At 48.1% G+C, this 23,383-nt stretch overlaps 1 protein-coding gene across 2 annotated transcripts in view; it reads left to right on the forward strand.

The window, feature by feature from the left end:
* GRIK4 (glutamate ionotropic receptor kainate type subunit 4) overlaps positions 1-23,383 on the forward strand; it is a 465,962-nt gene that overhangs the window by 424,163 nt on the left and 18,416 nt on the right. For both annotated transcript variants that reach the window (XM_053595472.1, XM_053595471.1), the window contains 5 exons: positions 8,764-8,873; positions 12,112-12,285; positions 15,688-15,853; positions 17,215-17,440; positions 21,558-21,686. In XM_053595472.1, the coding sequence (XP_053451447.1) occupies positions 8,764-8,873; positions 12,112-12,285; positions 15,688-15,853; positions 17,215-17,440; positions 21,558-21,686 (805 nt within the window). The remainder of the gene's footprint in view (positions 1-8,763; positions 8,874-12,111; positions 12,286-15,687; positions 15,854-17,214; positions 17,441-21,557; positions 21,687-23,383) is intronic.

Raw genomic sequence — 23,383 nt, forward strand, 5'->3', positions numbered from 1 at the left:
CCCCTTAAATGTCCACAGGCCTTTTCTGTTCTCATCTGCCAAATCTCCCCTGGATAGTGTCACTCCCAAATCTGTGACTCTCACTCCCTCCCTTCCCCCTCCCCTCCCCTCCCTTCTTCTTTCTTTCTTTCTAGCTTTCCTTTCTTTCCTTTCTTCCCTTTCTTTTTATCTCTCTTTCTTTTCCTTCTTTCTTTTCTTTGTTTTTCTTTTCTTTTCTCTCTCTTTTTTTTTTTTTTTGAGACAGAGTGCCGTGGCATCATCATAGCTCACAGCAACCTCAAACTCCTGGGTTCCAGTGATTCTCTTGCCTCAGCCTCCCAAGTAGCTGGGACCACAGGTGCCCAGCTCAATGCCTGGCTAGTTTTTCAATTTTTTTTTTTTTTAGCAGAGATGGCATCTCACTCTTGCTCAGGCTGTTCTTGAACTCCTGAGCTCAGGCAATCCACCTGCCAAAGTGCTAGAATTACAGACGTGAGCCACCGTGCCCAACTGCAGTAGTATATTTCTAACCCATCACTACACAACCCATCTGGACATCTCACAAGCACCTCAGAACAGTCTCACAAACTGCATTCCGTAAGCTTCCCACTCAGACTTGTCCCGGCCCCTCCCCTCTGCCCATCTCAGGCAGGGGCACTCTCCCTGGTAACCTGCACCCTCATTAACTTTCCTTACCTCACACGTCCAGTTGGCCATCTCATCTCCTAAATAGTTCTCCAATATGCTGTGTATCCCCACTTCTTCTGCCTCCTAATGTCTAGGTTCTCCTAATCTCTAACCCAGACCCCTGCCATTCTAGTGGTCAACGTCCTCCCTGAGGGCTGGGTGATCCTTAACCATTACTAGATGCCCACCAGAAGGCCACAGTTACGAACATATTCGCTCAAAAGCAGGAGAGCGAGAATCATGGGCTCTAGGGCTAGACTGCCTGGGTTTCCTCCCAGGTCTAACAATTATTAGTTGCACGCTGCATGTGCCTCAGTTTCTTTATGGGTAAAAATGGGTTGTCATGAAAATAAAGTGAGAATACCCGTGTAATGCACTTATAACCGTGCCTGTCATAGCACAATGAAGTGTTAGCTGTTACCCTTAACAAATGTATATGATTTGCTCCTTGCTGTAATCTATCTTCCATACTGCAGCCTAGGAATATTGTTGTTTTTTTTATTAAATCATAGCTGTGTACATTAATGCAATCATGGGGCACCATACACTGGTTTTATATACAATTTGACATATTTTCATCACACTGGTTAACATAGCCTTCCTGGCATTTTCTTAGTTATTGTGTTAAGACGTTTATATTCTATATTTAGTAAATTTCACATGTACCCTTGTAAGATGCACCGTAGGTGTGATCCCACCAATCACCCTCCCTCCACCCATCCTCACCCCTCTCCTCCCTTTTTCTCCTTTCCCCATATTCTTAGGCTATAATTGGGTTATAGCTTTCATATGAAAGCTATAAATTCGTTTTGTTTTGTTTTTTAACGGATATAATCCTATCAGTCTCCTACTTAAAATCACAAGAAAAAGCTCAACCTTTTTAGCATGAGAAGGCCGTGTCACCCATCCCATTTCCAGGTCTTTACCTGCAGGTGCCTCTCCCCCCTCCACACCACGTGCTTCTCATTGCTTCCCCTCAGGTCGGCCTCTTCTTGTCTCCTTGTATAGGTCCACGCTCATCTTTTTGCTTCTCAGCCACCCCGGCCTTCTATACCCAGCTCAAGTAGCACTTGCTCTTCAGCATGACTCCCCTAGACGTAGCCGATCGCTTCTTGCCTAGACTTCTGTCGTAACACTTTTATGATGCATTATATTATTCTTTATCTGTCCCTAAGTAGACCCCAGTGAGAGAGACAATAAGAGGAAGGCATTCTCTTCCCAGACTGTAGGTCATCATGATATGATATTTGGTGTGGAAAAATGGGGTTATCCTAAACATGCAGTATTTACCTGATAAGTACGGATGGATGGAAAGAAGGGGGAAGGGAGGGAAAAGGAGGAAGAGAGGGAAGGAGGGAGAGATGGAGGGAGCACTACTAATTCAGAGACACTCATGGTAGGCAGTAAGTACCATCCTTTGTGGCTCCTGGTTAGGCAACATGGACCCCCTGTTAGGGCCAGTATTCCAGGCAACAGGATGAGGGACCTAGGTAGATTTTTTTGTTTTCTTTCTGACCTTTAATCCCATTAGTCTTGAGAACAAAAATAAATGGGAGGCAAATGTTTCAAGCATCCCAGACACATCTTCTGCTCAGGCCTGGCCATGGCTGCCACTTAGCCTCATTGCTCTCTCCCTCTGATGCCTGTATATCCTGCACAGAGCAGAGCACCCCCCTGAGAAGGCGCCCTGGCCTTTACAATCCCCTGGTACTCCCAAATGGAAGTCAAGTGACAGAATATCTGAAGTTCGAGGGCACATCCTCTCATCTTCTCTTACTGGTAAATTCAGTATTTGTTATGGCACTGCAACTCAAAGGGCATTTTGCTAACTGGGTTTTAATGTATCAAGGCATACTTTGAGCTCTCAAATAGCTGTGTCAAGGAGAGACGAACACAAAAAAACAAAAACATTTATATCTGACGTTAGAGGAGATCGTGTCATTTTCTGTCTTTTTTTTTTTTTCTGCAGCTGCAATTTGTCTAATGATGTTTTGCTTAGACTAACATCAAAGTAAGTTTGCATTCCTCCAGCACACCCTGCCTGTTATAGCAAGGCATCGTCAGAGTGTGCTGGAAGCCAGCCTGGGACTCAACATGTGGCCTGTGTAACTCCTGCATGGACAAATCCCATCTAAACAATTTAGTATTGACATCTGCAAGGAGGTTGGATATATGTCCAAGATTACACATCGACTGACATGTCTTAATGTATGAAGCACTTCCACGTAGACTTTCTGTAGCAAGTGCCCTCAGGCAGGTGGTACAATTCTTGTTTTATAGGACAGAGTTGTGAGACTCCTTGAGCCCAGTCAGAGGAAAGAAGAAAGGCAACCCAGTGGCATAGGGGGTGTGAGGCCAGGTCTTCTGTCTCCAAGTTCCATACACTTTTAACTGCCTGTCTTTATGGTATCATGGGTATATTTCTCTCAGTGTCAAGGCCACGCATTAAATGATCTTTCAACATCTTTTTTAATCCGAGGATACTATCTGTGAGTCCCAAGCCAACCAGAGCATCTGAGACTACCTGGAAAATGTGAGCTTCCCATTTGCCTCCTAACCTGACCTGCTCCACCTTTGACTAACAAATGGGGAAGTTTTCTGCTCTGTTCTTTTTCTCTTCTCCACTCCCAGCTAGAGTCTTCTCTCTCAAGAAGTCAGACAGTGATTAAAAAGTGACAGAGAAATAAACGCCAACATTAAATTAATGCACGGCACTTGCCGGATGTATTACCCACTTTTCAAGAAGGTCTGTTTCATTTCCAAAAGACTGTCTAGAAAAATGGAGAACAATGCTAAGTAAACCACCGAATCATTTCTAATACTGCTTAATACTCTGTTATAAGAAAATGGAAAATGAATAGTGTTCTATTCCTTAAACTAAGTAACATGATAGCCCATATAATGGAAATATGGATCTCTGAATGTATAATTATTTTAATACTGTTATTTATTGAGTGCCTCTCTCGAGAAGCTCAGGTGCTTTTAACAGCATTATTTTAGTAATCCTCACTCTTCCCCCCACACGTACATTAGGGTGCTCCATTGTACGGAAGAGGAGAACTCCACCCAGAGAACTTGAGTGGCAAGTCAAGGTCAGGGCCAGGGTTCAAAGTTAGGTCTCCTCACACCAGATTTCCAACTAGCAAAGTGAAAATGGATTCGCTAGCATATGAGTTGTATAGGGAACAGACCCATCTGGAGGAGGAATTAATTGCTTGCCTCGTTTTTTACTCTTGGAGTCAGAGATGCAAAATGTAGACTAAACCAATATACCAGCAAGACAGTCCATTGCAGATGGCAGGCTGTCCATGGTTAGTCTGGTGGGACAGGAGAAATCACCTATGTCTGCCTTTCCCAGAAGGAGTCATGGGGAGACTGTTCTCTCCCCTCTTCAGCCCCAGAGAATATTCCTGACCATTGACCACTGCTGGGAGTTGACTATTAACAGGAAACCTTCCTATAAATTGCCATTTAGTCCTAAAGACTCAAAGGCACAAGCCAGACATGGCAGCCCTTTGTTGTGAGCTACGCTGGGCCAGGGAGAGGGTGACACGGCTACATGGCCCTCACATAGATCCCTGAGACCCTGCCATGCACCTGGTCCACTTGCCAGGGGCCTCTTAGGGAAGGCTGAGGTGGAATGGAGTTCTGAATGTTGGAATGCTGGCTTCTAGGAGTTATTCTTCCAGAAGAAAGCTTAGTCTTACCCTAATTGCTTCCCTGGAGAGCCCTGGGGTAAGCCTCATGATTCATCTAGCACAACCCTGGAAACTCCAGGAGTTACAGAAAGTGGTTATAGCCAGATGGCTTTCTTCCCCCAAGCGTCTTTATCACATGTCACTGGAGGTGAGAAAATAGTATTTCTTGTCCACCGAGGAAGGCATCATGTAAGAGGAAGTTCCCTACTTTGTCACGCACCCCTTCTCTCTTCCCCTTCACTCACAGCTACCATCGACAGAGGGGAGCAAACATACGTAACCCTTGCTCTGTGTTAACTCATTTAGTTCTCAAAGCCCCACAAGTAGCTTTTAAGAGTACCCTCATGTTACAGAAGAGGAAACAGAGATCTAGAGGTTATGTCACTTGCCTAGGGTCATTTGACTTGTAAGTGGTAGAGCCAGGACTCGATCCTGGGCAGTCTGGCCCCAGAGTCTGGGTTTTAATTCACCACTGGACGTTCTGCATGTCTGGCGCTGGTGCCCCTGTGCATTGGACTCTAGAATCTGGGAAACCAATTACAATCTATAGTTGTGTCTGGTACACAGAGTGAATTAATAGTGAATTAACAGATTTTTTTTTTTTAGGGATAAGAGGAATTTTTAAGATGTAAGAGACGTCTAATGCCACTTAATAGCTCCATTGGCAGCTCCACTGCTGTCATTCAAAGGACGTCAACACGCCAGGGCTGTGATCAGAGGGTGGCACTTTGGGTCTGTTGCATCATGAAAAAGCCTGAGAGATGCTGACTCTGGTGTTTTCAGTCTGAAACATGGTCCAAAAGTCAAAGGAATCAGTTCTAATTTTAATGCCCTCTAATTTTCAAGTCTATCAGCCGGGCTTGACCTGTCTTCAACATTTGGGACATAGACTATATATAACCACTTGTCTGCTTCCAAAGTGGTCGTGTTTACTAGAAGGGACTGGCTCGACTTGCAGTCAACAGAGATGTTTATAAATCAATCCAAATGCCTAGAAATACAGCAGTCACAATAAATGATGAGGAGTATAAATAAGTAATGTTTGAGAGTATTTTAAGGGGACGTGTAGGTTGGATTCTGCTAGCATTAGGGAGAAGGCGTGGGATTAATTAGGGAGGTTATTGGAGCAAGTTGCAAGGATTAAAAGGAGAGGAAGGCGCGGTGCAGCTGCATTTGAGGGAAGGAGAGGATGGCATGCCTATGGCATAGCGTGATGAATGAGCACCAGAGAAATTGAAGCCATCGCCAATGATTTGAGTGCAGCATTTAACCTCCCTGGGTCTCAGTTCTTCCATCTGTCAGTACAGAAAATTGGGTATTGAAATCAAGAGTAGATAGAGAAGCACTTTTGGTTCGTCAGAAGAAAAGCATCACTATTACACAGGCTTTGGGTTAAGAAAAATCAATTATTTCGTAGAAATGCCCATGGCCTATGACACCCGATTTGCCCCGAGAGCCAGGAACTTGGATCCATTTTTTGGGAAGGAAGCAATCTAAAGCATCCATGTAGAAAAAAAAAAAAAAAGGTAGAATCTTGCAAGGATCATACAGCCAAAGACCTAAGCCAAGGCTGTATAGGCCCAGACCCAAATCTCAAATGACTGCCGGTTCCTTGCTCTTCTGGTTGGCGTCAGTCAATCACACGTAGAATCAGATGTTGCCTTGCCAGTGTCCCTGATCAGTTTCTCAGAGAGCTGTGTTTATGCCTTGGTTTTGGTTTGTGTGATGTTTTATGTTTTATAACTTCAGTCTCCAGAAATTTCTCCCATGGCTGAGCATCATTCGTTATCACCCATAACCAAATATGGCAGCTTTAAATAGTGCTGTCATTTTCCTCAATTTCACTTGTGATATAATCAGGTATAGATTTCTGACATTGAGCATCTAATGGGCTTTCAGATTTAGAAAGCCAGCAATAAAAATTTTGTTTTCTTCCTGGGTATCTCTCAGGTGAGAGACACAGAGTGAAACAGTCCTGAGTGACAGGGCACACAGGATTCACGTGTGTGTGCCTGGGGGCGCTCTTGGGTCAGGAAGGACTCCAGGGGCGGACCAGGCTGATGATTTCTGCTGCACGAGGTGTACAGTGTGAACAGCTCCTCACCCTGCTCTGGATTCTGTGTGTGCCCTCTGCCCTCTCTGTGTCTTCCTGTGTCTGCCACTGGCTTTGGGGACAGGGAAGAAGACATGGTCATCCCATTTTGGACATGGGGACGACTGATGGTGGACTTAGATTCTGCTGCTCTGAAGTCTTTGCCTCCTCTTAGAGGATTTACATGACAATAGGACCAGGCATGCTCAAATGGTCTTTTGCCCATTCTTCTCCTGTTCCCCTCCCTAAGTTACTGGGCTTTGTTCTTCAAATTGTTTCATTTTCCCAGTGATACCTGAGTATTCTGTGCAGACAAAGCACGGATGCTCCATGTAGCAGAGAACTTGCAGTTAGTATCAAAGGGCAGTTCCATGTTCTAAGCCAGTGCTTCTCAACCTTCCTAATGCCGCAATGTATTTTCATTGTTACAAGGGGGTCGCGACCCACAGGTTGAGAACCGCTGTTCTAAGCCATGTTGTAAAAGAAAACCAGCTGACACCACCCCAGAGGTCACTGCCACAATGCTGAAAGGTCACAGAGCCCAAGAATGGCTGCCACTCTGGCAAAAGCTGAGCTAGTGACATCCACTTGGTGCACCCACTGGGCTGGTGCTCCAAAGAGGAAGGTCAAACTGTACCCAGGTAGTTCAGCAGTGGGCCTGCCGGCTCCCCAGGAGGGGATGGAAAACCACCCAGAAGAGAAGCTGAAAACCACCCATGATCGTGGCTGTACAAATAGAACAGGGCCAGGCAGAATGCCTCCCTCCCACCTGCCTCCGATGCAGCCGTGGGAACAGCTGTTGTTACTCGGAATTTCTCAGCTTCTTCTAGCTTCTTATGGATAATGAAAGCTCGGAAATCTGGTTGAGTTTAGCTCAGCATTGGCATAGGTAGTTCCCTTTTGTGTTTCTGGGAACCACAGTATAAAAATGACAGACCCATGGTAGATTGTTCCATGACAGATACAACTTTGAGTTTGAAAGTTTACCCGTTCAGAGCACCCCTGAGCTTCATGCTGACTTTCAGTCCTGTCTGTGGACTTCCTAGATTCCTGGGATCATAAAAGCATAGAATTTTCCATTTGGAGTGGTCTGTCGGGAGCATCTTACCCAGGGGCTTCATAGTAAATGAAAGAAACAAGCCTGGCACAGCAAAGGCAACAGCAAACAGAAGGGCTAGGACCCGAACCCAAACTTTCAGACTCAAAGCCCTGTCTGTAGCAGGCAGCCACCCCTGAGCTGCAGCCCGATGGGAGCTTGGACCCAGTGTGGCCAGATCACCCCGTTTAAAAAAAAGCCAGAAATTTAGGTTTATATGTGAAATCTGCTTCTAATCACTTCACGTTTCTAACTAATACAAAATGGGTAAACACTGCTGGGTGGACGGAGCAAGTCTGTGAGCTGTGGGTAGTCTGCAGCCTGCAGATACGTCACCTCTGATGCAGTCCAGCTCCAACTGAGATCAGAGAGGCTGAGGACTTGCCTAAGATCACACAGCTAAAGACGGAGAACACATGATTTAACTCCATCCTTCTCATTCTGTTTTGTTTTCCTGTGAAAAATGCAAGGACCTTGGCATCCACATTTTTTTTTCTGGCTCCATTCTTTGGCTCACATGACTCTGGTTGAACACATCACTGGGCCTGGGGCAAACCATGTTTTCCCATAGCATAGCAGTATGAGCCCTGGGCTTTGAGTCTGAAAAGGTGGGTTTGAGTTCCAGCCTGTCCACTTACAAGTTGTGCAAGCTTGGGTACATCCTGGACTGCCCTTTGCCTTGGGTTTCTTCACTAGTAAAATGAAAACACTAATCTGGGCCTTCCTAAACCATTTTGAGGTTTACATGGAAAGGTCTTATTGTGTGTGAGATCACTCCAGAAACAAAAAATAAAGATATCTGTTGTGTTAGCACCCTTGTGGGAAAGATGTGAGTGTCAGAGAGGGAATCCCAGCACTGCAGGCATCAGCAGCTCAAATACGCTTTCTGGGCCACCCCTGGAGGACACCAGGTGGCACATCAGGGGCATTGAGGGCTGTTCCACGTTCCCAGCACAAAGCCTCCCTTGTCCTAGGAAGTGAGGTGGCCGCGCTGCTGTCCTGTTTCACCTCCTGAGATCAGGGCTGGGGAGGTGTTATGGAGCAGCCCTTGTCACACCTTCAGCCCCAGGATCATTTAAACCAATCACCCAGCTCCCAAAGAAACGCAGTCTGGGGCCAGAACCACGCTCACCACACCCTCTACCCTGCCTTGACCGAGAGCTGTTTTGACCGAATGTGTACAGTGAATCTTGTTTTTATCTCCATTTCAGGGACGCAAGCCCGGATATTTCTCCTTCCTGGACCCATTTTCTCCTGGCGTCTGGCTCTTCATGCTTCTAGCCTATCTGGCTGTCAGCTGTGTTCTCTTCCTTGTGGCTCGGTACTCTCCTCTCCCCTTCCCTGTCCTCACACCGCCACCTTGTGCTCACCTCGGGGAACTGCATGGGGAGGGGTGGGGAGGAGGAGAGAGGCGGGTTGAGAAGACCTTGGTGCCAAACCAGAGGGATGGGAGCAGGACTAGGGACCTGAAACGCTCTCTGCCCAGCTGTTGACCTCAGACGTCATGCTATCCATCCAAACATTCCCCACCGTGCACAACACGATGCCGACAGGTGGCCTTGTCTGGTTGACCTCTTGCACCCCTGTCTCTTGCCTCCTCCCGCTTCCCCTCTTCACACCTCCTGCTTGTATAGGAGGCTTGGGAAAGAGAAGAGGGTAGCAAGAAGAGCGCCCTGATTCAGCACTGTGCATTTGGCGGCCCTGGCGTCTGTCCTTGCCAGGATCTGCCACAAAGTGCTGAATGACAAGGAACAGTCTGCAATTCCAGAGTAAGGGGACTAGAGGTCAGGGTGGCACAGGCCAGGGAACAGGCCTCCTCTGCAGAAGCTGGATCTGCCTTAGGAGGGTGGCAGGTGGCTTAAGGGCAGGATGGAAGGAGGCATTTGTGAGTAGCGTTGAGACAAATGGGCCACATCAGAGGAGGGGGAATAAGCTCACCTTTGTTACCAGCAACCAGGGATTGCACCGACCCTGTGGGAAAACCTGAGGAGCAGCCCGAGACTGTGGCCTCCTCAAAATGTGTGCAGGGAAGGTTGATTCTCTCTGAGCCTATGGGCTGCTGGACCATCCGGGGCTTCAGGAGACCCAGCCTGCTCTCCAGAAGTGGAACAAGCTCTGGCAGGTCCTGGACCACTCACTCAAGTCCCTCCCAGCCCTAAGCTCTCTGCAGTGAAGGACCAAATAGGGCTCATGCAGGAGCAGGAGCTGCCCAAGATGAGCTTCTGGGACCTGCCAGTGGCTGTCTTAGCAGATGTCTCTTCACTTGTCGTTTTACCTCCAGGCCACAGTGGCGGGAGCACATAATTTTGTAGTGTCTGTTCCGTCTCTGCAGTGTGGGATCTTCCCCACGAGTGTGTCCATTCAGTCAGTCCAGGGGACACGGGCTCTGCCCAGTCAGGAGGTGGAAGCAGGGTCCACGGGGCAACCCCCGGGGCAGTCCCATGAAGGCTTGTATGACCCTGTCTGTGCCTTTCGGGTGGAGGAAAAGCCAAGGTCAGGAGAGTCACCAGGGGCCCACAAGATGCAGCCAAACAGAGAGAAGCCCTGCTTACAACCTGGCAGTTTCCACGGGCCGCTGGGTTTGCTGCCCGGGCACTGTCTACCCCCATGGGGCGTGCAGGCATTGCCGCTGTTAAGGAGCTGTTGTCAGTGGGGGCTGTGAGACGCGGGAGCTCGCACGCTGTCTGACACGTCCCCTCTCCACATCGCCACGCGGCTGCTGCTGCTTCTCCACCCTGCCAAGCTGTGCCTGTGAGCCTGGATCCACTGCTCTGTCAGCCACACTTGTCCCCATGGCTCTCAGGTCACCTCATGGGCCCTGGAAAGGGTCTTGAGGCTTGGTTATCAGGCATACACACACACGCCTGTATCACCTTGCCTGTGGCAGCCTGGAGCTTTTTAGCCAGCCCCAAGGTGTCTTCCCGCCCTCCCCCAGCCCCCAGCATTTAGCACTAACACAGATATTAACTAAAAACTTTTCTAAAAGGATAACCACACAGCATATGAACGAGATATCTGAGCCAGGGTATTCTCTCCTAAGATAGTGGTTTTCAGATAGGGTTCCAGGGGGTGTGAAGGCTCTCAGGAGCTACCAGGGACTTCGGGGGTGGACTGGGGAGAGGACCAGCAGCCAGAGCCTTTTCATCCAGACCACTTTTAAAAAATCTTTTATATATTGTACTTCTGGGTAAGATTTTAGAGGGGAAAATGCTTGAAAACTACAGTTCTCGGGCAGCCATCCCCAAGCCAGGCAATTGTCAGTCATATTTAGGGAGCTCTGAAACACTTGAATCCCCAGGTCCCAGTGTCCCAGAATCTCTCTGGGGCTGCGGCCTGAGAATCTGTGTCTTAGAAGGGTACCTGGTCCCTCCAGCGGTTTGTACACTTGGGAGCCACCACAGTGAGACTCCATGAGTGCCAGCACAGAAAGATGGAGCACACCCCACGGGACACTGGCGGTGCGGGCACATCTGTGTTCCATTCAGCTGTGGGAGGCACTGGTGGAAATAGGAGTGAGGGGCTATAAGAGTGCCAAGTGCATCTGGGGTTGAGGGAGGGGACGGGTAAGACCCTGGAGCACACAGCACCTCGCCCTGCTGGGTGGGCGTGTGCCTGTACACGCACATCTTCTCATCCAGGCTGGCAGGCTTTGCATGGGAGACAGGCGTGGCTGTAAACATGTCCCTGGCAGGCAGGGGGAGAAAGGGCATACTGGACCCCCCAGACACTGCAGTCCTGCTCAGAGAGAGGGCAGTGCTGAGGCTGAGAGGGACTTGGGTCGGGAGATAAGTGTTCCCTGCCTCCCCCAGAGGCAGACAGCGTGGAGTAGCCCTGCTCAGCCCTGCGTACCCCTCACACTTGCCTGGGGGGCCGTAAGCAACAACTCATGCCCAGGCCCCACTGGACAAATTAAATCACAATTTCTTCCAGTGGAATTCAAGCACTTGTATTTTTTTCAAAGCTCCCAGGGGAGTCTGAAATGCAGGTAGGGTGAGAACTCAGCCTTGGAGACTGTCCAGGCCAGTGGTTCTCGGTGTGAATTCTGGACCAGTGGCATTGACATCAGCTGGGAACCTGCAGATTCTTAGGCCTCACCCTGGACTTACTGATTCAGAAGCTTCCACAGTGGGGTTCAGCAATCTGTTTCAACAAAACTTGGTGATTCTGAGTCAGGGTCAAGTTTGAGAGTTACTCCTCTGAGCTGAGCGTTTTCAGACTGCAGTTCTTTGGGACTCCCGGGTCTCTCTCTGATCACCCTGTGGTAGAAGCAGCGGCTTCCCAGATGTCCATCCTTCCAGTCCATTCCAGGAGCTCCATTTTCACTGGTCGTGTTATTAGAGTCACACACCAGAATTTATCTGGGGAAACCTAGGCTAACTGCTTCATTTTTCATTGTGAATATCCAAGTTCAACAAAGGGAAAGAGCTTGCACAAGGCCACAAGGCCAGTCAATGAAATGCAGAGGGGAGGCTAGGAAGGCCAGCCCCTGTCGGTCTCCCTGGCCCCTTCCCTTCACCGCCTCCTCCCCTGCACTGGTGCACGTTTCTTCTCTCCCGCAGGTTGACACCCTACGAGTGGTACAGCCCACACCCATGTGCACAGGGCCGGTGCAACCTCCTGATGAACCAGTACTCCCTGGGCAACAGCCTGTGGTTTCCCGTCGGGGGCTTCATGCAGCAGGGCTCCACCATTGCCCCTCGCGCCTTGTCCACACGCTGTGTCAGTGGCGTCTGGTAAGGCCCCAGGCAGAGGCAGGCCAGCGTGAAGTGGTGGTGGAACTGGGTTAAATGGGGCAGGGATGCTAAGGGGACCCTCTAAATAAGCTCTGCTCTAGCTACGGCAGGTAGGAGCCCTAGCAGGCCAGGGGAAGGCACTGAGACCTCTGCCTTTCACAACAGACACTCAGGGAGCTGAAGCTCAGGAGGCCCCGGCCAGTGGATGAGACGCGCTCTGCCCTCTTCTCCTCCTCTGCCTCTGGGTCTGGGTATGGAGTGGGGCCAAGGGAGGAAGGGAAAAGAATGAGAAAACAGCCTTGATGACCTTCAGCAAAGCAAGGATAACTTCCTGACCTGAAAATGACCTAGCTTTGAGAAGGCATATGCAGATTTATGCAAATAGCAGTCTGCTAGCAGGAAGTCCCCTCAGGAGGAAGCCAAGCCACATCCCACCCCTCTGCCAGCTTTCTCTGGCATTGTCCCTCTGCACCTGTCTCTGGGGCCTCTTGGCCTGTCTTCCTCAGCAGGTGTGGAGAATGCAGACTCCTGGTGGCATTGAGCAAATGATTCAATGTGTGTGAAAGCTTTTTGAAAGTTTGAAAGTGCTAATTAAATGTGGACACTATTTGGTCTAAGTATTATTAGACCAATATGGGGCAAATGAAAAAATTATATATATAATATGTGTATATATACATATCCTAGAGAGGCAAGTTAGCAGAGCACAGATTTTTGATCTCTGTTAAAAAGCCCACTATAAGTTTGGCTGTCACAGAGTGCGTACAGGATTTACAACCTTGATCCTTTTCTCCCTTTTGACACCTGTTTAGCCAGAGTAAAAGGCAGACTGGTGTTTCCACCACTAGGCACTGGTGTGCTGGGGCAGGGGAGTGGTCTGGGCAGGGTTCCTGGAGGAATCACTAGAGCTTGGGCTGTCAGGGGGGTGAAAACATCACTGGGACAGTGAGTCCTTCCCATCTGGGGTTTTCATTTTCCCTGACAAGCAATTAATGTAGTAGGATTTAAACTGGGCAAGATGCATACTTGTTACCGGATAGTGCAGAACAGTCACTGAGCAGATCAACATGGAAAACCAGGGCTCATGTCCCCAGGAAGGAAGAAGCATTTCGGCAGGGACAGTCATGAAGCTACTTCAAAATTCAGGGAATCTGGGCATCTGGGCAAGAGCCCTGGGGAAGGAGTAGATATTAGCTGAGGGCTTTTCCCTCCAGAGGAAGGCTTATTCCTACTGGAGCACGTAGGCCCCCTTACCCGCTTCACCCCCACCCCTGAAAATCCTTCCTCCAGAATCCAGCCTTCCTGCCTCCTGCCCTGCCCTTAGTCCAAAGACTGGGTGCTGCTTTAATAGCTGGCCTCGGGTGGCTGGCTACCTTCAGAGCATGTGTTGGAAGGGGGCTAGCCACCATGAGAAACCACCATGACGGGACCTCTGCAGCCCCTGTCCCCATGTCCTTAGAGCCCCTCTGCCTCACCGAGTTCTCAGCTATTAACTCAGTCAGTTTCCTGGAGGAATGAGAGGTCAAGTACATGGGGCCATCACGGCCTACCTTGGCCTCCTTGCCCAGAACGAGTGCTAGAAAATGCCTTGTTGCTCACAAGAATGCCAGCTTTACAACTGATAACGACAGTGTGACGCAGGAGCAAGGCTCACTGAGCCCTCCAGTGTGGGCAGCCTTCTCAGCAGAAGTGAGGGGACCTTGTACTGAGCCACTATGCTCACCCATCTGTTCCCTTATGAGCCACTCAGGGTGGAGCAGATGCCAGAGGGCAGCCATGGGGTTGAAGGAACCTCTCAACCAACTCTGAAGTCAAGTCCACACCCAGGACTCATGAACCCACCCCCTAAGCAATGTAGCTAAGCAGCTATAGAATGCTGGCTTCCTCCTGGAGGTGGCCTGCCTGGGCCACTTCCCAGGCTGGTCACCTGGGAAACACCTTCCAACAGGTGGGGGAGCTCAGGCAGGGGTAAGGGAAGCAGGTCTTGAGCATGAGGGACACCTGCACTGACAGGTCACAGATGGGGGAGGCAGGAAGGAGGTGGCGACTGACTTCATCCCATATTCAGTCCGATGGTCTCTCTGTCCATCTCTCTCTCTCCCATTCATCTAGCCCTTTACAGAATACTGATACTAATGACATATTACTTCACTGGATCTCACAACTCTCCAGAGACAGCCAGAGCAGGCCTTATTATCCCCATATATTTGTTAGATAAGGAAGTGAGCTCAGAGCAAGCTGGTGGCTTTCCCCACAGGCCCACGGGTGACAGAGCCAGAAATAAAAAACAGTTCACTTCACTGGTGGTCAGTGGACTCCCCTTTGCTTCACTCCTGGTGGGGCAGCCAGCCGGAGTTCTTGGCCATGGTGGCCAAAGGGGCAACGGGACTTCCTACTGAAAATCCACCTGGCAGCTGCTGAGTGCTGTGGCAGACGATACGTGCTAATTGGCAATGTCTTCATCATGGGGAAAGCCTCGTGAATTCAGACTCCACTGGTTCAGAATTTGCGATTCTGCAACCTAAACTGTGCTTAGATCCATCTCTGAACCCCTTGGATTGGGAAGCAGATCCATACTGTTGACCAGATGGGAGAAGGCTTGTTTAACCTACTGATGTGAGCTCACTGTGTTTAATGGCTTCAGCATATATTGCTGCCTGTACTGCCAAGTTATTCTAATTTTAAATGAGTTCTATCGACTCAATACAACAGTCTTCTAGTCTAAAATACCATGACCATTGTGAACGTCTTTTCTAATGCCAGCATTTCCGCAGTTCGAAGATGCTTTTACCAGTTAGTCTTAATTAAAGATTTTCTGCTGTTACAATTTATAGAACTGGTAGTGAGATATGAATTTATCAGTGTCTTCCTTGGCAAGTTACTTCACTTCTCTAAGCCTTCATTTCCTCACCTATATAATCGGGATAAGAATTTGCCTCCTGAGTTGTAGGAATTCTGAGAGATAGTGGACACAGCTCACGGTAGATGCTCGGCTCACAGCCGTGCGCATCTGAAGGCGGGCTTCAGCGCGACGCAGGGAGCCATCCCAGCTTCAGCTCTGAACAGAGCCATCAGAGCTGGCCCCTGTAGCTCAATCACTAGTTCATTTCTCATAGTCTCATATGCGTGACTTGTACCTCTTTTGGAATAACAACCCAATAATCACTTCTTTTAGGAAATTAAAAAAAAAAAAAAATCAACTACTTCCAGGCAATGCTCACAAACTTACTTCATCTCTGTTGACATCCTACGCCCAGCCTCCTTTCTCTTCTCCCACTACGTTGCAAGCGCCTTGAAAAGGGAGACGCCTGGTCTACCCTGTGTCATGGCAGGCCCAGGGAGGGGAGTCAAGACTCCCGGGAGTGCTCGGGCAGTGATGGCTTCCTGGTGTTTCCTGCATAGGTGGGCTTTCACGCTGATCATCATCTCATCCTACACGGCCAACCTAGCAGCATTCCTGACTGTGCAGCGCATGGATGTGCCCATTGAGTCAGTGGATGACCTGGCTGACCAGACCGCCATCGAGTATGGCACAATTCACGGAGGCTCCAGCATGACCTTCTTCCAAGTAAATACCATTCGGTTGCTTACCATCATCGGGAATTGGGCAGAATAAATTTGAGATGTTTTTCCACTGGAGATAAAAACATCTTTCCTCATCTCATTATCTCTTTTTGAACATCCAGTTCAGGGGTCCACCTGGGACTCATTTTTTCCTGCTCCATGAAATACCCCAGGGTTTGGGTCCCAAAAGGACTTTGGGTTAATATCAGCCTGTCTCAAAGTGTTGTACGTGTATGACGGGTGGTATTTGTGATGATTTTAGGTACAAGGTCATAGAACTATTTTTTAATTGCAGTAGTCTCATGTTTATTTTAATAGGAATTAGAGAGAGAAAAAATATATATCTGCAGTGAATCAAACCTGTAGTTTTATTTATCTTACTGCATTGGATAGAGCTAATATATGCATTTAAATTTTTAAAAGTGAGCTAAATTATACAGGTACTACTTAGAGCACGATTTAAATAATGCACAAATGACTGGAGTTTGAAGAGTATTAGATTAAGGTGAACCGGTTTCATCGATTCCAGACTAGACAGGTATCCGCAGGGGCCCTGCTGGCTACTTTGGGCTTCCCTCGCAAGGCTCAGGAGAAGGCCCTGCCACAATGATGTCTTTGCGGAAAGACAAACTGATTGTTCTCCAAGGCCGACAGAGCCAGGCCAGGCAGAACAGTAGTTCTCATACGCTTCAAGATCTCTAGGGCATCAGATTCCTCTTGGGGTTAACAGATGCCTAACCAACCTAAAATCCAAGAAGTTCATTGGCACGGGAAACAGGTCCAAAGCCTTCAGTTTTCTGTTGGTACAGAGACCAGTGGGTTTGAATGGACCCCCAGACTTCTGCCTTGTTATTATTTGTGAAACAGAAGCCAGCACTGGACATGTGATTGGTCATTTACTTTAGGACGGACAGAAAATATCCAGCACGGCTGTGCAGAGGGTGTCTGTGCACAATTCCTGAAGGCAGCTGAGTGTACTGGCCTTACTGCCCCAGCCTCAGGGACAGCAAAGGGATACGGCCAGAATTTCAATTCTATCAGAAAATGGAGTTTGGCCATGGAAGACCTCTCAAGGGCCGATGAGGCAAAACTGATCATCAAACCAGTAGGCAGAATTGACAGTACCGTAGGCCCCTGCTGCTTCCCGGCTTTCTGTGAAAGGCATCAAAAGCTCACCTCCCTCCTCTGCTATTGTGCAGGGTCAGGGAGCCTCTGGCAGTGAGAGACAGGAGGCAAGAAGTGATAGACTGTAATGAGGGGCAGAGCAGCAGAGGGGCATTCTGAGGCCCACTTTGATTCTTTCCCCTTTTCAACCAACATTTCCTTTCTCTTTTCCCATTCCTGCTTCCTTGTGTCTTTTTCCAGAATTCCCGCTACCAGACCTACCAGCGCATGTGGAATTACATGTACTCCAAGCAACCAAGTGTGTTTGTGAAGAGCACAGAGGAGGGGATCGCCAGGGTGTTGAACTCCAACTACGCCTTTCTCCTGGAGTCCACCATGAATGAGTACTATCGGCAGCGCAACTGCAACCTCACTCAGATTGGGGGCCTGCTGGACACCAAGGGCTATGGGATTGGCATGCCAGTCGGTATGCAGGAGAGGAACAGCCTCTTGGATAGCTTCCTCCAGGCAGGGTCAGGGTAGCTAAGACCACTGAATGCACCATTAAATTCAGTAACTCCTACTGCTAGCCCCAATTTAACAGTGGTTTAAAAAGAAAGCATTCTCAAGGTTTTTAAAAAAACAAAACAAAAAGACCTACCTACTTCCATTCATCAGTGATTAGTACCCAAGACTTCACTATAAAAGATCTGGTTGTATAGTTGATCAATTATTCTTTGATGAATTGATTAATTATCAAAGGGCATATGGATGCCCTTGGCAGACACGTTAGGCCTTTGCTTCCTCCTCTTTCCTGGTTCCTGCCTCTTGGCCATTTCTCTGTTGACTGACATTTCTACAAGCAGTGGAAAGAAGGCAGAGATCTGAAAATTCAAATGAATTGATTTTGCTATTTGTTGGGGCCCCTGGTGAAAAGTTTACTGCAAAAAGGGACTGGCATGATTCGATGAGAGAGTTTTCGAACTATTTGTGAATCTCACGTCCCCTCAGTGTGGGTAACTGAGAACTGGCAGGAAAGCTCTGATGTTCAGCTTGCTGACTGGGTTCCATCCGGTTTTGTTATAGGAAGGTAGAGATGTTTGGCTTCTAGAAAGGCATTCCAGCCGTGCTTTTTAAAGGACATTCACACTCTGGGCCCTCCCCTGCTGGTAGTACCTGCAGCAGAAGAGCAGGGAAGAACAGGTATAGCTGCTGTGGTGGTTTTGGAGGGGATCTGGAGATGTTCCCTGGGTGATTCTGACATGGACCCTTACCCCCATATACATCAGTGACAGCCACTGTCATGTCGGGTTGTCCTTGTACGAGGGAGTTCTTTTTACAAGGCAACAGAGGAAGAAGCAAGATTCAAAGCCACCAGATCACACGAGAAAACTGATCTATAGCATGCACAGCTTTATAGTTGTATCATACATCCCTTCCACTGATCATGGCCTAACTCAAAGCTCTATAAATTGTAGGATTCGCTTACACCTGTGGAGTATAGTGAGTATGGACTTGGTATCAGGCAGACATGGGTATGCATCCTAGTTACTGAGTGTGGTACCTTAGACGGATTATTTAAACTCTCTAAGCATAAGTTATTTCATTCATAAAATTAGGTTTCTATTACCTACCTCATAGATTTATTATGAAGATTGAACCCAACAATCTGGTCAGGTGCTTTACCTTCGTGTGTCCCGCATAGCCTGTCTTGGGGAATAATTGTGTCTTTCCCATCTTTTCCAAAGTTTCCTATGTCATTTGATAAAAGCAAATGAATGCAGGCAATAATGATAAAAACAAATGAACACAGGCAATAATAGGGTTCAGCCTTGAACTTTGTAAATTCTGACACTGGTAGTTCTACAAACTGGAGGGCTCACTCAAGGCACCAGTGAACATGTACGCCCTCTATTTGCTGGCATATTTCATCGATGTCCCCTAATATTATAGATTATTTGAGAAATTTATTGGCCAACATTTTGTTTCAAAATGGCGGAGTGAATCACAAAATAAACGTAAGGTGCGTCTTGATAATACTGTGTCAAATTTAGCAATTATAATTTTTTTTCTTGAGATAGGGTCTCACTCTGTCAGCCTGGGTAGAATGCTGGAGTGACTTAGCTCACAGCAACCTCAAACTCTTGGGCTCAAGCGATTCTCTTGTAGTCCTCAGCCTCCCAAGTAGCTGGGACTACAGGCACCCGCCACAACACCCAGCTAGTTTTACTGTTTTTAGTAGAGTCAGGGTCTCACTCTTGCTCAGGCTGCTCTCGAACCCCTGAGCTCAGGTGATCCATCCTCCTTGGCCTTCCAGAGTGCTAGGATTACAGGTATGAGCCACCACACCCAGCCAGCAATCACAAATTTAGCCTAAATTTCAAATGCCTCAAGAGTTTTCATGGAACGGAACTATAGAGACTTGAGGTAAAACAGACTAACTAGACATTTTTATCAATATCCAAGGGAAAATGGAGGGAAATATCTGTTCCAAATCTGACATGATGTTATTTTTGCATATCTCAATCATCCCCCACTCCACTGTGAGATACATGTGCTTATTCCCATTCTATACAAGACAGAACTGAGATTCAGAGTAACAGGTTATTTGTCCAAGATCACAGACTAGACAAGAGACTCTGGTCTTGAGTCTAGACTAGGATGCCTTCCCAAATCTAGTAATTCATTTACCAGACCATGTTGTCAAATGGATCCAACCAGCTAGACAGGACAGGATATGTGTGAGAATATACTGCAGGCTAGTCTAGGCTCTTCCATGAGGTTGAGAAGAATATTACATAGTCCATTTATGAGACAGGATTTAGGGCTAGCTGGGGTCATGCCAGGAAAGGTAAACACACATATCATTTAGATGTTAAGTGGACAGTAATGGTAACATAACTGTGTACCATTATGTGTACCAGTCTTAAGTGGAAGGTCAGGGCATAATTATAGATTAAGCAATGTGGTTGGACTCAGGAAAATAAGACAAACAGAATATGGAACAAGAGAGAAAATTAATCAGAGGGGTTAGGAGCAGAGTAGGCAACCATGGAGTGAGCAGAATAGTCCTTTCCATACAGCCCCTGGTGTGTTGTGAGGTTGGGTTGAAAGTGTCTTGAACCTGCTTGTCCTGCCTTACTGGTCCAGACAGTTGTCTCTGAAGCTGGAATGGTCATTAGTCCCCCCATCCAATGACATCTGTTATATAACTCATTCAATGTATCCCTCCCTGCAGATGTGTTATTGAGAACCTACTCTATGTGAGGCTCTGCTGATGTTCACCCAGTGCTGCAGGCTGGAGCTTTGTGTGTCTAAGCAAGAGTTGTGTCAATAGCAAGGAAGGTTCTCCCATTGGAGTCCTGGGCTGTCACAGTCAGAGGAGACCTGGGTGATGTTCTAGTTCTTTGGCTCTGGAGTGTCGTGCACGGCCCCGCAGCATGGGCATCATCCTGGGGCTTGCTAGAAATGCAGACTCTGAGGTCTCACCCTAGACCTACTGAATCAGAATCTGCAGGTCAACAAAATCCCCGAGTGGTTCCTATGCACATTCAACTTTGAGAAGCACTCGTCTGTTTGTTCCAAGCTTCTGCCTGAATCCTTCAGCGTAGCCTTTTTTCTCTGGGATATCTGCCCACATCAGGCCTTCACAGAGCTTGAGCAGGGAAGCTGGGCAGCTGAGTTGTTTGCCAACCTCTTGGCAGCTTTTTCTCAATGATCTTAGGCCTCAGCTTGTGCTGGGACACTGAACTTTCCATGGTTTAATATAAGCCTGTTTTTGTGATTAAACCTAAATTTTACAACCAATGCTCCTTGACCATATTCCATTAGAAAAATTTAAAAAGAATTGCACTGAACAGAAAAAAAAGCTTTCTGTTTGAGGAGGCCAGAAAGAGGGGGGAAATGTGAGGATGAGCAGGCCAGTGGGTTCTGGTACATTCAGCAACAGCCCAAAGGGTTGGGGACATGTGGGAACAGGGACCTTCGCAAGATGGACGAGAGGAGGTTTCTGTCACACCCTGGGCACTTCTTTCAGGAGTGGGTGCGTGCTCTGAGTAAACCAATTTTCAGGTATAATGTAGTGAGAGTTACAAGTACATTATCTGAGAAACTAATTTAAGGTGAAAGTTAGATAACTGGCTAAGAGGTTTGAGTCGCAGAAAGACGAACTGTGGCCTCCTGAGCGTGATGGAAAGCTTTGCAACCAGAGTCCTGGGTACCAATGCACAGGTCGATTCACTTGCACAGACATCTTTTTAAATTTAGAAAGTGCTGGCACCCAGCTCAGGAGGGGAGTGGCGCAAGTCCCTGGAAAGACATTACTTGGCCCATCCTGGGGTCTTCGGCCATTGGCTGGACATGATAGTTAGTGTGGAGAGAGGGAAGTAGAGAAGACAGAGCCCCACATGAAGTCAGAGCTCCCTCTTCCCCGCAGAGGAGACGGGCGTAGAGAGCCAGGGTCTGGGGTGCCCCCCGCTCACCGCTCCGCCTCTCCTCTCGGGAGGCTGAAGCAGAAGAGTGGCTGGAGGCGTGCCGGGAGGGGAGCAGAGCAATCCGTAACAGGCATTCTCACCCATGTCCTGGGCTCTCCTGTGACCCTGCAGGCTCGGTTTTCCGGGACGAGTTTGACCTGGCCATTCTCCAGCTGCAGGAGAACAACCGCCTGGAGATCCTGAAGCGTAAATGGTGGGAAGGGGGGAAGTGCCCCAAGGAAGAAGATCACAGAGCGAAAGGTAAGGGTGCTCCGACTCCCCACTCCCGACAGGCCCAAGTGGCTTGCCTCTCGTGCTCAAATTTCTAGGTCCCAGTAATGACCTCGAGGACACACTGAGAAGCCTTGGAAGGAACCCCGGGCTAGGACGGGCTGGCTGGGGTCAGCTCTGTCTCGAGGTTTTACATAGCAGCCACCCAGCGTTCTTCAGCGCCCACCTGGCTCACAAGTCCTAGATGCTCTGTCTTCACAATGTTTCCCAAATCCAGCCACCTCCAACCCCAGCATCACCGCTTCCAGCCTGGCCCATGCCCCCACCATCACCTCACACCTATGCAATCACAATAGCTTCGTCTCCTTTTCCCATGTCTGCATATCTCCACTAATAGCCAGAGTGATCCTTTTTAAAAATGCAAATCTGAATGCATTTTGAAATTCCCCTGCACAAACCTTCCGATGGCTTCCCATCTCACTGGGAATAAAATCCAAGGCCCTGTGTGAGATCTGTTCCCCACGGTCCTCCCTTCTTCTGTTGCCCAAGCTCCTCAGCTGGCTCTTCTACCCCAGGGTCTGTGCACCTGTTCCTTCCCTGTAGCCTTCCCTAGGAGCTTCCCCAAGGAGAGGTCATCACTCTCACCCTACACATCTCCCCATCACCTTAACCCTTCCCTATTTCTCTTTGCAGACCTCATCACACATATTTTCTATGCGTTTATTCATTTACTTTACTCCTTTTAGAATGTAAGGCTCATGAGGGAAGGGGTTATCTTCTTCATAGGGCCGGCACGTGGATGTTTTGTTGTATGAATGAATGTTAAATTAGGGGAAAGCAGACTGAGATGTGTAGCTGAGAAATGTCAAGGGCTCCTGAGCACCCAGCACTTTCTGTAGGGAAAACCCCTCTCCTGCTTTGCCCAAGACAGCCTTGATTACATCTGTTATAGGTTAGTTTGTGCCTGTTAGTTATTTCTAGATAAATTTTATTCTCAAAGTGTCCTGGTGTGGATAATAAATCAATAAACCCTAGTAATCTATTGCTCCCTTATTAAAATATGCAACCCATATACCTGTACACACTGTTGCCAGGAAGGCAGCTGAGAATTAAGATGAAGGTGCTCGTGTGTTTGCCTTCTCTGCTCAGCATGAACGATTATCCCTGATGAGACAGAGAACGTAGATCTCTATCTTGCAAGGAAAGGTCTCAAGGATATGGATCTGTGGTGAACAAAATTCTTTTTTCCTGGGTGGATACCCAGTAGTGGGATTGCAGGAGCAAATGGAAGGTCTACTTCTAGCTCTTTGAGGACTCTCTGCGCTTCTTTCTGAAAACGCTGTGCTAGTTTGCAATCACATCACCAGTACTTCCTCTCTCTGCACTCCCACCAGCACCTACAGCTTGGGGACCTTGACTTGGGCTCTTCTCACCATAAGGTTCCGTTGCACTTGAATGTTGATAGCAGCTCAATGCACAATTGCAAAGATGTTGAAACAACCTAAGTGCCCATCAACCCTTGAGTGGATAAACTGCGGTGTACACACACACACACACCCCTACGGATACACACACACACACACACACATATATACATACACCATGGAATACTATTCAGCCATGAAAAGATGGAGACTTTCTAGCTTTTACCTGGATGAATTTGGAGAACATTCTCCCAAGTAAAGTATCTCGAGAATGGAAAAATAAACATCCCATGTACTCAGTTC

Source organism: Nycticebus coucang, chromosome 6 (genome assembly GCF_027406575.1).
Source record: "Nycticebus coucang isolate mNycCou1 chromosome 6, mNycCou1.pri, whole genome shotgun sequence".
Classification (NCBI taxonomy): domain Eukaryota; kingdom Metazoa; phylum Chordata; class Mammalia; order Primates; family Lorisidae; genus Nycticebus; species Nycticebus coucang.